The sequence below is a fragment of the Rhea pennata genome, chromosome 4, assembly GCF_028389875.1.
Source record: "Rhea pennata isolate bPtePen1 chromosome 4, bPtePen1.pri, whole genome shotgun sequence".
Taxonomy (NCBI): Eukaryota; Metazoa; Chordata; class Aves; order Rheiformes; family Rheidae; genus Rhea; species Rhea pennata.
In genome coordinates, this window is record NC_084666.1 from 75,126,861 (window position 1) to 75,142,451 (window position 15,591).

Below are 15,591 nucleotides of genomic sequence, written 5' to 3' on the forward strand. Positions count from 1 at the left end.
CAGTTGTTTTGCTCAGCTTTCCCAACACCTATCTCAGGTTTAGAACAGCTGTTATAGAGAGTTGGCATGCTGTGCTGGTGGCCCACAAGATAAGCAAGCAGCTGATGCAGACCCTGAGCCATGAATTTAATTATCTTATATCCTCCACTGAGGAGCCAACAGCACTTTATAAACAATATAGTATTCTGAAGTATACTATAACAGTATACTATTCTGTATCAGAAAGACATAGTGCTTGCCATTATGTATCACTTCATCAGCCATTTCTGTATTTTATTGCAGTATTATGTGCATGATGTACAGCAGGGTCAATTAACTATGATTTTTACAAGAAAAAAAATAAGTTAGAGATTGTATTTTAATGTAACTATTGCTTTCGGAAAATAAGTTTTTACAGTTTCTATTTCAGGCTCTAAATACAATCATTACCATACCTAGTGGACTTCATTTCCTGGCCTCTTGTTGTTACCGTTATTGCTTTTCAGGCATTACAATGCATAGTAAGGCAGGTAGGTATGACTTCAATAACCATTCACTCCTAGATTCCTCCTCAAAAGATTTATCCACATGACCTAATTTTGATGATAACCTTTTGTTATGCAAGTGCAAACAAGAACATGCTTTAGATGCTTCAGAATGTTGTGAGGCCATTTATTTTGTTAGGTAACTTGATTACACATGCACAATAGGAACATTGAGTCTAGAAGGTGTAGGCTGTCTTTCACTTCCTCTGAAGAAAAGTCCACTCAGCAGGTCCATAAAAGCTCCGTCAGTGCTTCACTTGATTACATTAATTTCTGTCATGAATTCAAAGCAATGCTGTACATTTAGGGCTTTATAGGAAGCCATTGACCTAAAAAGGTATTTCAGCCAGTCAAAATTGATAGATTGCCCAACACACATACAGACAGCTCTTCCCTCCCATCACTCACTTGGTCATACATCCTCTATTTTACCTGCATTGTCTCCTTAAAATCCATCCACCAGGGTCTTCCAGCAGCAGCTCTTGTCCCTACAACTGCTCCATTTATTTGTCCGTATTCACTGTTCCTGGAGGTGATGCAGGGGGGCTGTACCAGACAGCAGCAAGAACAGGGCTGCCCCACAAGGGAAGGTGACCTAGATAGCAAAGGTAGCCATAGCACAGGCAGTGAGCACTCTCAGTGGTCAGGCCACAGACTCAGCCAGTCCAGGTAGGGTGGCAATAACAGCATCCCTCAGGAGTCCCATCTAGGAAGCCTAGTCAGGAGCAACAGAAGACAGTAGATGTCCAAGGCCCATCAAAGAGGCAGAGACATGACTGCAGACAAGGTCGCAACAGAGATCCAAGGGCCATCTAAGAGATAAAGCCAGAAGGAGCACTGGAGACAAGCTGCCTGGAGTAGAGGTCCAAGAACCAACCAGAGACACTCATCTCTATAGCATCATCTAGTGAGGAGGAAAGGCCCAGGCCTGAGCTAAAATAGAGCAGCCAGACCAATGGGCAAAGGATGTGTGGGTGGGGGTCCCAGGTGAAGCTAGTCGGGACAAGTAAGGCTTATTACTGCACTCCAGACCTTAACTGACTGGCTTTTGGTTACAGGTGTGCATGCTTTCTATCTGACATTTATGAATATCCTGAAGATTTTCCAAAGATATTTCAACAAAAAAGCCTGCAATGGCTGGAGTTTGCTCTAGCTTTACCAAAGGATAGTTTAATGTAAATGCCTTTCCCCAGATACTGAATTTCAGAAAGCAAGGAGGTCAGCATTAGTGGCTATGTGTTTAAGCACACAAGCTTTTGTCTCATTTTTGTTCTTCTAATTACACCTAAGTGTTTCAAAATGGCAGTAGAGCAAAGAGTTGTTTTGGGAAGACTCCTCCCATATCTGGTAATTCTTAAGGAGGCAGTAGGTTTGTCATCCGAAATGAGCAGACTACTGCAGGAATTTTACTCAGGAGCTTTTGTGCTGTTTGTTGTCATCAGTGCAAAAGAAGAAGGAAGCAGACATAGCAGAGACAGGAGGAGTTTTGCACAGAGATGGATGGAGGGCAAAGAACAATGCAGAAAGGATCTGCATTAACACCCTGTTTTCCCTCCTTCCCTGGATCTTGGTCCTTTCTTGTGAAGGTGAAGGGATGTTCAGCAGATATTCTGTGGCTGATCTTCAAGTCATTTCCTGGTCATGGATCTGTTCTGTAGCTATAAACGGGGAATGTCACATGATCAGTGCCATTTTGCTGGCACAAGTGAAGTTCTCTGTAATCATTTTAAAATCAGACTCATTTACAATTTATTCCACTTTCTCCCTTCTGAGGACGTGTAACATACTCCTAAGGACTTGCAGCAACTGTTAATTGTGTTTCTGCATATTTTTCTTTGCTTGCTTCTTTCTTTGCTTGCTTATTTCCTCACTGCAGAGGAGGAAAACTTGATGAGGCTTTACTAGATGAGTGTTGAATTTAACCCTATTTCTATTATCAGTATTATGTTTTTGCTGGGATTTTTTAAAAAAATAAAAGGCATTAGAAAAATAGGCCTGATGTTGTAAGGGGCCTAACTTTGACATTTCTTTCCTTCAGATAAGCAAGGCTGTATGACTTAGTGATGCAATGGGGGAAGAACGTGCTGGAAAACAGCGCAAAACTTTTTGGGGAGCTTGCCTTCTAGTGGAGATCTTTTTACATCTACCTTGATGCTTTCTGCAGTTGCAGTCACACAGAGGGAAAGAGGCCATGATGTAGCTTGTCAATGGAATGCATATTAGCTGCAGGGATTGTAACATTAGTCAGTGGTACCAGTCATGCTGTCAGTGTTGGAACTGAAAGGAAACATCTTGAAAGGAACGAATGTCTGGTGAATGTCCAGCGTACCCCAGCAATGCTGGACCTGTTAAACTTGTTTTTTTTATTATTGAAAACAGTGAGAAGAAGCTCATCATGGATGCCCTGAATAAAAATCAATTCCTGAAGAGACTGGAGCCTCAGCAGATCCGAGACATGGTGGAATGTATGTATGAAAGGACCTACCAGCAAGGGAGTTACATCATCAGACAAGGAGAGCCAGGCAATCACATTTTTGTACTTGAAGGTTTGTACTGCTTGTTTGTACAATGCACGTGTGCCAGAAAGAGGAAAGTCATTTGGAAGTCTTTGCAGGAGACCCTAGTGTTGACCTTTGTTCTCCTGAATCATTCATGCTGGCCCTGCAGAGTGGAATGAGAGTTTTACCTGGGAGTCTTTTTATGAAACAGAGTGAGGGCCACAGAAAGTGCCTTAGAAACGTCTACCTCGATTTAATGCTATTTCTTGTGTGAAAGAATTTGAGAGGCTTCTTTCATTTGGAAAGCCTAGAGACCAGCAAATCCTATCTGTTGTAGAAAGAGCCAAACTCCTCTTGTCCAAAAAGAGGAGCAGGTATAGTTTAAAACCCCCAAAACTGCTCTGTGGTGAAACCATTTCTAAAATAAACTTACTTTTCAGTATTCATAAGAGCTCTTACCAGTTTCCTATGTGTGGGATGTTGAGAGATGAGGTCTGAGTTATCTATTCTCAGAGTTCAGGGCTTTTTCTTAAAGCCAACTGTTTGTTTCTTTCTGAGAAAAGAAAAGAAAAAAGAAATGAAATGAAACGAAAAGAAACAAAACGAAACTTGGGGCTAAGATGACCTCATAAAATAAGACCAGCAAGTCTGAAATTATCTTGCTGCTGTCTTCTTTGTTGACTGCTACTGTTCCGTCACTGAAACCTAAATGAACAGCATGCAGAAATCAGCTGTCCTGGAGTTGAACACCTGGGAGTTACTCGTGAATGAAATGCTCTCTTTCATCATCTCACCACTAAATATATATATATATATATATATATATATATATATATATATATAAAAAGAAATTTGTATTTGTAATTCATTTGCAAACTTCATTAATTCTGGACTGCTAGGAGGTTTAGCAGCTCTTAAGAGTTAGAGTTCGTGCTGTAGGGAGTATGAAAGACTGCTGTGTTGAGGCAGGAGTGTCGAAGCCAGAAGCATACGTTGCACACATTCGAAAGCACATCTGCTATCTTCTAGCTTCATGTAGATGGATTAGTGTGAAAAATTGATGGTAGCTGTGCTTGTATTATACAAATGGTGCAGGGAGAAAGGAGAGGCAGGGCTCATAATGGGGAAGTTATATTCTTATCAAGCAAAGTGACAAAGTTTTGAAAAACAGGTGAAATTTGAAGAAAGATTTGTGAGCCCAGAAGTTTTACTGGCACAGTAGCCTTTTTTTTCTGAGGAGGTAATAAGCGTCCTGGAGAGAAGAGAGACAAACTTTCAGGGCATGTTTAAGGGATTTCTTGGGCTGTAAACCTCAGAAGAAATTCAGACTATCTTTGACTTCTGCTAAATGTATGGCTCAAAGACCATTTCTTAAAGGAGACATTAACTTGCTTTTCCTTTTTCTGCTGTCTTCCCTACATTCTGCACATACCTACACAAACATATGAACAGACAAACTGGACAAGCAGTTTCTCTTATGAGTACTGTTGTAAGACTGCTTTGTCTAGGCCACATGAGGTTATCTCAGCCAGTACAGTTCTATTGTAGCAAAGGTTTATGCCACCAGGATTTGGAATTACACTTTTCCATGTCCTTTCTGGTGTTGAAAAGTTAGTCTTATCTTTCCCTCTCTTCCACATCAAAACCTTCAATTAGCAACACATTTAAGGAAAAGATTTCTCTCCATTGGTTTATACCTGGGTTTCAAAGCACTATTTGCATTATTGCTCCATGTCTGTATTCCTGAATGCAGGGAAGCCAGGACTGTATTGATTTGTTTACCCTTCATTCTGTATAGTAGAGCTCAGCTTTAATGCACGTGAACCTGTTGATTTTTGACAGAGGGCAATCTGGAAGTCTTTCAGCAGAACAAGCTACTCTCCTCAATACCTGTATGGACAGCATTTGGTGAACTAGCCATTTTATACAACTGTACACGGACAGCCTCTGTGAAAGGTATGCAAGGTTTATTATGACAACGTTGCTCAAAATAAAAATAGTATGTACTATTTTGAAGTCTCTGTTGTATCCTGTTTTTTTTTCTTTGAAGTCATCATTTAATAGATGTCTACAGGTACTGACAATCTACAATAAGTTCTCATTTCCTTCTCTGAGTTCTTCCTGTCTGGGGAATCTAATACTATAACATGAGTATATTTCCATCTCTAAGAATGACCTTTGGTAAAAGATCAGACATCTCCAAAGTCTTTGGTGAGCCAAATGTGTACAAAGCTAACTGCTGAGGAAGGCTTATGTTCAAAGGTTGAATGATTTAATAGGAGCAATGGTCTTTGACTGTTACGCTCTTGTTTCAAATGCAGCCTGGAGGTTTAAATTACAGTGAGTTTGAAAGAATTTCAGATCCATGGGTTTTTTAATAAAGCAGATAAAGGCTAATGAGAGGAACTAAAAGACATAGGAATTTGTTGCTTTTGTACTTCCTTAAGTTCTGTATCATTAAGTTACTGAGTTTTGCCAGGATCCATTTTCACTTTTGAGCTTTGTTTTAATGGAGGAGGAGAGGAAACCAAAATGTAGAGCACTAGAATTTGTGTTCAACTGAGTAAACATTATTATTGTAGCTGTAAAGTTGATTGTTTTTTTTTCTTCTAACTATTTTGACTCTAATTTCTTCCTTTTGAAAATGCTGAATGCCTGTGTTAGGGATAAGTGATACTGGGTCTCTGAACATCTATTTGAAGGTGAATTTAGAAGAAGAATACTTCCCTGAATCAGAGCCTGAGACTGCCTTGTGAAAAGAAGATCCCATGTGGCTCATATTGCCGAGAACAGTTTCATCGTGCTTGTTCCTGTGTTTGCCACCAAAATCATTCCTGTGTGTTTATAACAATGACTGGAATGGTTATTAAGGTATCATTTTAATTCTGTAGAGGTCAGTGGAGTGACTTGAATATTACACAGGAAAAGATAGACTACTGATGTGACATATACGATATAACCTTTTCTCTTTAATATAATATGACTTGAACTTTCCAATTGCTCCAAGGCAAGTTTCAGAAGATTTTACCTGTCATAAAGGAATGTTCTTCAATTCAAATCCTTGCAAAAAAAAGGAAGTAATGCTCTGTGTCTTAGTGCAGTTACTTAATGTTCAGGCAGAGGCCAAGTTCTGTTTTCCTTTTCGTAGTCTTGACATAGGAATAGCTTGACTGAATACTGGATTGTTGTGAAATCTCTCTAACTGGAAAGCTGAACAGGCCTATTTGGACATGCAGTGGGTAGAGATGTGAGCTGGCACTCAGGACAGAGTCTGATCACAAGGAAGGTAGTGGGAGAGATGAAACTTCTAGGTGAGACATATCTCTTCTCCAGACCTGGCCTTTCCGAGGCAAATACTGGCTTTTGCTTTGTGTTTACAGTGCTGGCCAGGATGGAGTTGTTAATAGTGTAGTGATATAATAGTAGTATTGCTGCGGGTCGTAGGTAGTGCTGTGATATAAATATCCATCTTCCTGCAGAAGGCTGGGTTTTAATTCATTAAGCACGCCTTGATTCCTTTTCTAGCCTTCCGTAATTATTCCATGGCAAAGCAGTAAGTGATCAAAGAGAGTTTTAAATTATCTTCCCCATTATCCCACTCTCCACCATTCCATAAAAATATCTTGGTTTTGGAGGTTTATATCTATTCTTGTCTAAATCTGCAGAAAGTCTGAAACACTGGTAAGTGTGAAAAGTTCATGTTGACCTAAAAAGGAACAAATGGAACAAAACAAGAAGTTGTTCATTTTAAAGCTGCTGATCTTTTTTCCTGCACCTGGTTTAAGCACTTCATCATTGCTGGCTATGCAGGTAGAAGTTATTACATTTAATTGTTTTTTCTGTGGGCTGCCTGATGAACAGATCAGCATCAATAATTTGATTATTTTTCCTACTAGTTTGCTGTTGTATTTGACCGGTATACCCTGTTTTCCTTCTTGCATGGTAAACATTGTTAGCATTGTAAAGATCCTGCATAGCAACATGTCGTGCCTTTTTAGGCCCTTGTTAGTGTAAATTGGTTTTTAGGCATATTACAGTCAAGAAAGCATGTTTGAATGCTTACAATCCCTGCAGAAAGTGCACTCCACCCATCCCCAATGACTTTCCTGTGTTTGTTGTAGTGGAGAAAGAGCAGTGCAAATGCCTCAACTGAGCATGACTAGTAAATACGTCTTGAAAACTTTTCACTAAGGCTGGATCTAGTAAAACTTTTACCTGTGGTCTTTAGAAAACAACAAGTGAAGGAGTTTAACCAAAGAGAACATTTTAATAGCTGATACTATCCATCTTTATATGCAGTAGCTGCATTTGAACGTGGGAACATGATTTTCTGCTACATTTGTTTCTAAATTCCTTTCTCTGTCTCCTCTTCGAGATTACAGTTGTTTTTCTAGCTGTATAATTGCTCTATTTCATAAAGGTGCAAGATACACGACGTGGATTCTCATTAGCTTTTATACTTGCCATGTTTCCTTCATGCAGAGGAAACAGAAAGACGTTGTTCAAGATGAAAACGAAAACAAAACAAAACCCTTGTTCTCCCTCCCAGCATCTAGAAATAATTCTTTTGAGCTAAAACATTATTTGAGCTATTTTTTTTGAGCAAAAATCTGATGGCAGTTGAGAGTGTACCTGTGCATGAGAGTTACATATTGAGACTAGTAACTGAACTTTGTGCATCGTTTTAAACCTGGTATTGTTCTTTCCTGTAAAAATGCTTTTCTTTGTTTGTGATAAGTTGGTAAACTGAGGGAGTCATTTGTTCTTCCTTTTTCTGGAGATTTCTGTAACCCAGAGAAAAACAATTTTATTCCTTCATATGACAGAAGTAAAAATACTGAATATAATATAGCATCTTTTTAAAGAAAGGAGATTAAATTAAATGGAATCACCTTATTTTGCTTAAAAATAGGAAGTATAATGTGTTCTGTTGTGTCAGCTATTGCACACAGAGGCCACTTAATGGTTTGCTTCTATGATGCTGGATCTCGTACGTGCTTTCCATATTAATATTTTGATTACTATTCCAGAGGGTTCTGTTTGCTGCCTCTGTTAACTGTGCTCAACACTTACATTATGAGTTTTGGAAACTTAGATCGAGTATGGGGATTTTTTTTTTTTCAAATGGGTTTTTTGTAGGTTAGAGTGCAGTTCTGGAGTGAGAATACTGTCCATGATTAAGAATAGATTTTCGCAGGCATTCAGCCCTGTTTATGCCCGTAGCAAATGACTAGATTTTCAAGGCAACTCAGCTTGTTGGGTTGCCCGGAAAGTGCTCCGTGGAAGAACCATGTGGAAATCTGAGCCTTGTTTTAGTAACCCTAGTTTAAATGGGAGCTGAGTTCTTTTAAACATCTGATTGCAGTAGATACCTAATATTTGAAAATCTGGCCTTGTGCATTTTGGAAGAGCTAGGCTCTATTGTCCTGTGTCCTGATACTGTAGTATCTTCCATCAAATCATTAGGAAACATTGTTGGTTTTGTTTGTTTGTTTTTCTAAAGCAATCACCAATGTTAAAACATGGGCATTGGACAGAGAAGTGTTTCAAAATATCATGAGGGTGACAGCACAAACAAGACAAGAACAATACAGAAGCTTCCTTAGAAGGTAAACATAATATATTTCTGTTTCTGAGTACCAGTTTATATTACTATGTAAGGTGCACAACAATATTGTGCCTGTCTTAGAGAGGGAGAGAAACAGAGTAAGAGGTTCCCTTAATACAAAGGGCCTCAATAACCTAAATATTTACCTTGGTTATTTTTTTGACGATTCACAAAAATGTTTTACTCATTTTGATTTTTCTGCTGCATCACATTGTGAAACAATATGTGCTTGATGAAATGAATGCTTTTAAGTAAAAGAGCATATGTATAGCAAGGCTATGTAGCTAGAAGTCGGAACAGTATATTAAATAAATAAGATTAACAAAATCCGCCAATGGGATGTTAATTTGCCACTTGAGTAGATTAAGTAGGATATTCCTCAGCTCTTGGAGGATGGAACAGCACATCTTTCTTAATATATGAACTAATACCAACATAAATTCATGGTCTACGAAGTCTGTAGAGAGGCAGTATAGAATAATTCTCTCTCCAGCAGGGAACGCTGGGAAATGTACGATGCTTTTCCTTTTGGAAGAAGGTCAGATAAGATGTTCCAAACACCAAGTAGCTGATTTAGTATTTTTCTTACTTTCTTTAACAGACAACAGCCATTCTGATATGGTTTCCAAATGAGATTGCAAGCATGGCCATGCACAAGATGTTTTGTGCGTTTTCACATTCAGTGCTTGTCTCCACATTTATTTCTATAAATACTTCTGTCTTGGGAGCCATTAACTAGACAGCACTGTCATTTCTTGAGTGTTACAAGTCAGGCAGTCCAGGACGGAACATCATTTTTCATTCTTAGCAGCAAGTTCACTAAGTGATGTCCCTGTGGTTTTATTCTCTTTTAATAGTTGCCAAAGTAGTTCTGTATTTTTCATGTGTTTGATTTTGCAGTTTCTGTAGTACATTTGAAAATATATTATTGGAGTAGTACAGTGTCTTGTTCTTCACAATAAATTAGAGATTCTATATGATTGAATTTTGACATTATTTTGGAAAAATGCACCCACCAGAGCTTTTTTCTCATGCTAGAATGCAAAACTGGTTGACAGAGTCACCAACATTTGCCACATTTCCGTAAATTGTGCAAGTTCAGTTTATCCAAAAAGCCGGTTTGGAATGTTTGAGCCTTATATATTACGTGTTGTGTGTCTTTTGTTTTATATAGCTGCACTATTTTAGGTGGTTATAAAATGTGGCTGTACAAAGTGTGTAGATGAGAAGAGACTGAAAAAATATAATTATTTTTTGTTCATTTGCTTTGCATTTCTCCTTTTCGGAAGTGTGTCCCTGCTGAAGAACTTACCTGAAGATAAATTAACCAAGATCATGGACTGCCTGGAGGTGGTAAGATATTGTTAAGTTTTTCTAAGCAGTGTTCAGTAAGCTTTTTTTTTTTTTCAAAAAAAAAAAAAAAAAAGAAAAAGAAAAAAAAAGAAGAAGTAAAAATAAGTAAAGAAAATAAAAATAAAGGAAATTGTATCTTTAATACAGCATTGTTTCTGGAGTGGTCAGAACAGAATTTCAGACTGGCAACAAATAACATTTACTGTCATCAAAAGAAGTTGGACTCTTCTTCAAAAGAAGTCAAACAAGTAGATCAGAGGATGCACAATCTAGCCTGAATCAGCATTAAGCGCAAAGAGATTTTCGTATATTTTCCTTCAGTTTCCCCTGCTTCATAAGGATGATGCAAACGTTAACAGTTTTTTTAGAAAAAAAGATAACACACTGCTGCATTAAAATATGTTATAGATTGCCTGTCATACTTTAAACAGTGGAATGCTTGCATATTGTTATGGGATGTAATATGTGCAGCAGTTAGGAAGTTAAACTGATGGAACATTCAGATGTTTTAAGAAGTCTGCATAATAATCAAATTTTTCAAGTGTCTCTGTTTCCTCCAACAGGAGTACTATGACAAGGGAAATTATGTTATTCGGGAAGGAGAAGAGGGCAGTACCTTCTTTATCATAGCAAAGGGAAAGGTAAGGTATACTTAAGCTGACTGCTAGAAAGCAACATATGTGAACATCTGCTGTCAGAAGCTGTCTTGAGGGGGTGGTCTTCAGTAAAAACTGTTCATACTATTGTGATAAGATCCAAGAGTGGTGTATCAAACAGCTGATTTTCATTTACAGTGAAGTCCTGGTATACTATTCTAATTATAATGTAATTTAAGTGTCTTCTAAAGCCTCTTGATACTGCTGTGGAGATGTGAAGTCAACTTTTTAAAATGGTCCCATATCGTCTTCCGGGTATTGCAGTATCTGACAGGGAAAAGGCAGATTTGTGAAATAACTGAGAAGTGATGGAGTCCGAGATACCAGGCTCAATGGAGATGGGACTTTCAGGTGACTCAGTCAGGATCTACTTCCTTTCATTTGTCACTCCATGAGGATTCAGCTAACGGCCTTTATCCTTGAACTGTTACATTGGCTGCCAGCACAAGACTCTAAAGAACCAAAGCAGGAACAAGGTTCCAGTAAGCACGCTGTGTCTCTTAGAGGTGTCTGTATCTGAAGGTGCTGCTTTTTTTTTTTTTTTTTTTTTTTTAATGAGCGCGGGCAGAAGTAGTAAGCGTGCTTTTGTGGAAGCGGCTCCATTGGTACAGAAATTGCTATGTAAGACAAATGTGCCAATTGCTACTGCTAAACACTGGTGTCAAGATCTCTGATGCCACTAAACAGATCCTGCTGTCAGTGGGCTCAGTGAAAGTTTCTGTGGGATTGGGCTGTGCTCACTGCTATCTTTGCAGTGTATTGCAATGTTAAAGGGTATAGGCAGGTTTTAATCTTCTCATGAAAACTCAGACAAATGAATGACATGTCTAAAATTTTAGTGATAACATCTGTTAAAAGTTTGTATTCTGAGCCTGAAGTTTGATTGTTTTGATTCTGGGCTGTTTCGAGTTCTAACAGTGTTTGAGCTTGAGTAACAAAAAGGCTCGTGAGGAACTTCACCTCAGATTAAGAGTTTAACAGAGATTCGTTGTTGTTGAGCAAACCTTTTCTGAAGATTTTAAGGAGACGATTTTGAAATTCAAACATCCGTAGGAGCCAAGTTCTATCTATAATCATAAATAAGTTTGTTTAATGGTATTTTAAAATGAATTGAGTTATTCAAAACAATAAAATATTATTTGAGTAACTAATCGATACAATTTGCTTATTTTTTAAACTAAGAACAGTGTTAAGATGTGTAGAATACACTGAAATATTGATAAAATACATGCAAATATAAAACTGTGATTATTTTGTAGATTCTGTGCGCTGATTTATTTGTAAAGGTGAAAAATGTTAGTTACCATTTCTGGAGGCTTTCTGTTTAATTGATAAGATTGGAAGCTCATATGATGTCTGCGCACTACAGGAACTGAAATATCTTTCGATTTTTCATTGAAATAGGATTTATGTTGCTCTTTTTTAAAGGATAGAAAGAGAAAATGGTGACGGGATGGTAATAATATATTATTTTTTCCCATCTCTCAACTAAAATCTGGGAGAGGCTGGGGGCTGTTTTATGGTTTTTGTTTTTGAGAGGAGGCAGGAATTATATTTATTTGTAACTCTTAATGAAACATTGCTGAGTTTTCGGTATTTATGAAATATACAGAAAAGAAGGGGAAACAGTGGGTTGCTATGAATATTATTGTGCTAAATTTTTGTTCTTCTACTTTCCAGGTGAAAGTTACCCAGAGTACTGCAGGTCACTCACAGCCTCAGCTGATTAAGACTCTACATAAGGGAGATTACTTTGGGGAGAAGGCTCTGATTAGGTTAGTTCACACTGTCTGATTTGTATTGTATAGTATTTCGATTGACCTGTTAAGGTGAGTCTGATTATACACCTCATGACTGGTTTGAATGTAAGTTTTGTTTTGATTGTCAAGCCATCAATCAGAAGCAACAGCTAGATTTATTGGAATGTTTCCCTTTTTGGAGAGGGAACTTAAAAGACACTGTCACCTACATTTTATCTACACTGAAAAAGGAAAATGCTGGCCCTCTCTGCAGTGTTGCTTAGTGTTTGCCTTTTAGTAGTAGCTGTGATGGAAATGTGTTGTGCCACGTATGAACCTCACATGCAAGAGTTCCATCATTACCAGACAAGGTTTCCATGCCAGTGCCCATGATAATAAGAAACAGAGGAAAGCAGTAGAGAAAACCCATGGTGTATGAGCCATGTAGTTTCTCCCAAGAAAATACATCCAGGCTTTCCTGAGATATCCAAAGATCTTAATTTATTTTTCCTGTACTTCACCAGATGTTGCAGCTGGGCTCTAGATAATTTTTACCCCTTAGGGCTGCATCACATGATGTCAGCCGTCATGTGGATTGCAGTAGTTCAGTTCTGGCTACTGGAGGGCTTTTACTGATACAATCTGTGCCGTAATTTTGTCTAAGAAGATTGCTGTGAGCACTGCTTTAATTTTTAAACCTGTGACAGATAATGCTTACAATAATTAAATAAAAACAACCCTTTAAGCAGTGGAGAACTTTTCTATGCTTATTATGTTAAGCATTCCCTTTCTTTAATTTCTTTTTTCTGTGTATTTGTTGGCTGTCAGGAACCTCAGAAATATTTGTATCATTCGTATCTCATAGATTGTCTTAAGACCTTGAGAAAAAAAAAGCTGTATTTTTCTTTTTTAGCAACCAGCCAGACAGGTAAATTTACATAGGACATAAATATTTTACAGTAAGCTTACTTTATCCCTTCTCACAACTAAAAGTATGGCAAATATGAATAATGTACAATTAACTCTGAAATGCGTATTGACATAAAATAGTCACTAGAAACTGCACCTCTTCTTGGAGCTCAGGTCTGTTTTGTTTCATGTTTGATCACTAAAGTGTGTGATTTGGCAATAAATAGTACTGTGAGTACTTTAGGCTATCTAAATGTAAAAATAGTTCTCTCCTTAGGAAGGCATTTACTTACGGAAATGGGATTGAAGAATTCTCACACAGCCTGCTGAACAACAACAACAAGAAGATTAAGGAACTTAAAAATATTCAAATCATCAATCAAATTAGTTTCTAGACCCCTTTGTGTTCGTTTCTATGAATATTTATGTGGGTGATTGAGTAGGAATGTTTTATTTCTGAGGATCAGTTCTGAAATTAAAAATACAGTAAATCCTGTTGTAATGCTAATTACATCTCATCCTAATTTTTTGGAATGTTGCTAGAGTCATGATCCAAACCCTGTTGAAACTAGAGGAAATACTGTGCTGGATGATAAAAATGACTATTAAAATGCTGGATCTGTGGATTTGATTCAGCAGTGCTTATCCAAACACAGGTTGCAGAAGCCTTCTAGGAGTTTCACCTGTAGCAACAGTGACCGTTCCTGGGTACAGTGTGGGATACTTCCAGGATTTTGATATGCTTCTAAATTCTTTCTAAACTGTTTCAATTCCTAGTGATGATGTCAGATCAGCCAACATTATTGCAGATGAAAATGACGTGGAGTGCCTTGTTATAGATAGAGAGTAAGTACCACATTATGGTTTAAAGAAAGATCTACTATCTCTTTCAGTAGGTCATCAGCAAGATGTGACTTCACTGTCACATCAGTGTCACGTAACCACAATTTTTTTAAAGTGAAACCACAGCTCCACTGTGGTTATGCTTGAGACCTAATGAAGAGAGGCTCACAAAAGGTGTGGGAGCATAGAACTTATGAGCAGTTCAGAGTTATTCTTTTTCTCTCCTTGTTATGGTGATGTTTCACGTAGATAAAGTAATGTTCGTGGGCTCAGTGAAGAAAAAAAGGCCCTTGCATGTCCCTGATTTGGGGATTTGTCAAGGCAGGCATGCAGCCAAATCCGTAGTTTTGCCTGGTATAGGCTAATCTCACACTGGAAGACTTTTCCCTGTGCTCAAGTGCCTTTATTCCATTTATAGTGGGAAAAGTCCTTTGCAGGAGATCATTTAACAATAGTCTCTGCACCTCTTTACACAAAATAGAGAGCAACTCTTGCTAGGAGTTCAGACGTTCCACATCCGCTGGTACAAGGAACACCAATCATTCGCTTGGTGGAACAGTAGGGCTGAGGAAATGCTTGCAGTGCCAGAGACCTGCATCCTTATTCTGAGGATCCTTGCTCATGAGCGAAGCCACTAGTGGTGAACAAATCAGGCTCTTGGTGAGCTCTCTTTGGCTTGCTTAGCTAGCAGAGAAGACCTGCTCCAACAGAAAAAAGCAAGAGAGCTGTGCTCCCTGCTGGATGGCAGGGCTCGTTGAGAATAGTGGAGAGCAGTGATCAGAGGTCTACTCAGGTTTGAACCTTGTTCCTGCACATGCCTGTTCCACAGATTTAAACCCAGCTTGAACCAGTTGCTCCCTTTCTTCTGTTGGAGTGCTGCTGGTTAATGTTACATAATTCTTGAGTGCACTAGAGAGGTTCTCCAAGGGCAGTTTAGTTTATCATCAGTTAGTGACTCAGTGAGCTGGCTGTTCTGTAAGAGGCCAGAGTTTAAGCCATGTATGGAGAGCATATTTGCTATACAACTAAAGAAGATAGGTTGCTCAGAAGACACAAGACAGGTTCCTGTCTTAGAAGACATTAAAGCTGAGGATTAATAGTAGGGAAACGTTCTGGCTCAACTAAGTGTGTGTGGGAGACCAAGCATACACAGCCTCCTCTGAATTATTTAGAAGTATCAGGAAATAACTTGAGAAGATCAGGCATTTTGTCTGCCTACCCTCTTGCATACCAAATCTTGGTACTTCAGCGGGTTACTGCCTCTCTCATCCTGCTGATTGTGTCCTTTGTTGATTTAGTTAACAGCCAGTGCAGACCAAAATCTTGATTTCCTGCATACTTAGTGATTGAAAGTAAAGCTCCTTATAGCAGAAGACTTCAAAGCTCTTGTAAGTTGTACCATCAAAGTAATAGTATAAAGCTCAGCCTGAGTCATTACTTAGAGGCAATCTAAAGCTTTTG

The 15,591-nt window shown here is 38.4% G+C and overlaps 1 protein-coding gene across 3 annotated transcripts in view; it reads left to right on the top strand.

The window, feature by feature from the left end:
* The window catches only part of PRKG2 (protein kinase cGMP-dependent 2), a 32,536-nt gene that overhangs the window by 5,566 nt on the left and 11,379 nt on the right, over positions 1–15,591 (top strand). For all 3 annotated transcript variants that reach the window (XM_062575095.1, XM_062575093.1, XM_062575094.1), the window contains 7 exons: positions 2,904–3,070; positions 4,865–4,978; positions 8,526–8,631; positions 9,920–9,983; positions 10,547–10,624; positions 12,320–12,414; positions 14,065–14,133. In XM_062575095.1, the coding sequence (XP_062431079.1) occupies positions 2,904–3,070; positions 4,865–4,978; positions 8,526–8,631; positions 9,920–9,983; positions 10,547–10,624; positions 12,320–12,414; positions 14,065–14,133 (693 nt within the window). The remainder of the gene's footprint in view (positions 1–2,903; positions 3,071–4,864; positions 4,979–8,525; positions 8,632–9,919; positions 9,984–10,546; positions 10,625–12,319; positions 12,415–14,064; positions 14,134–15,591) is intronic.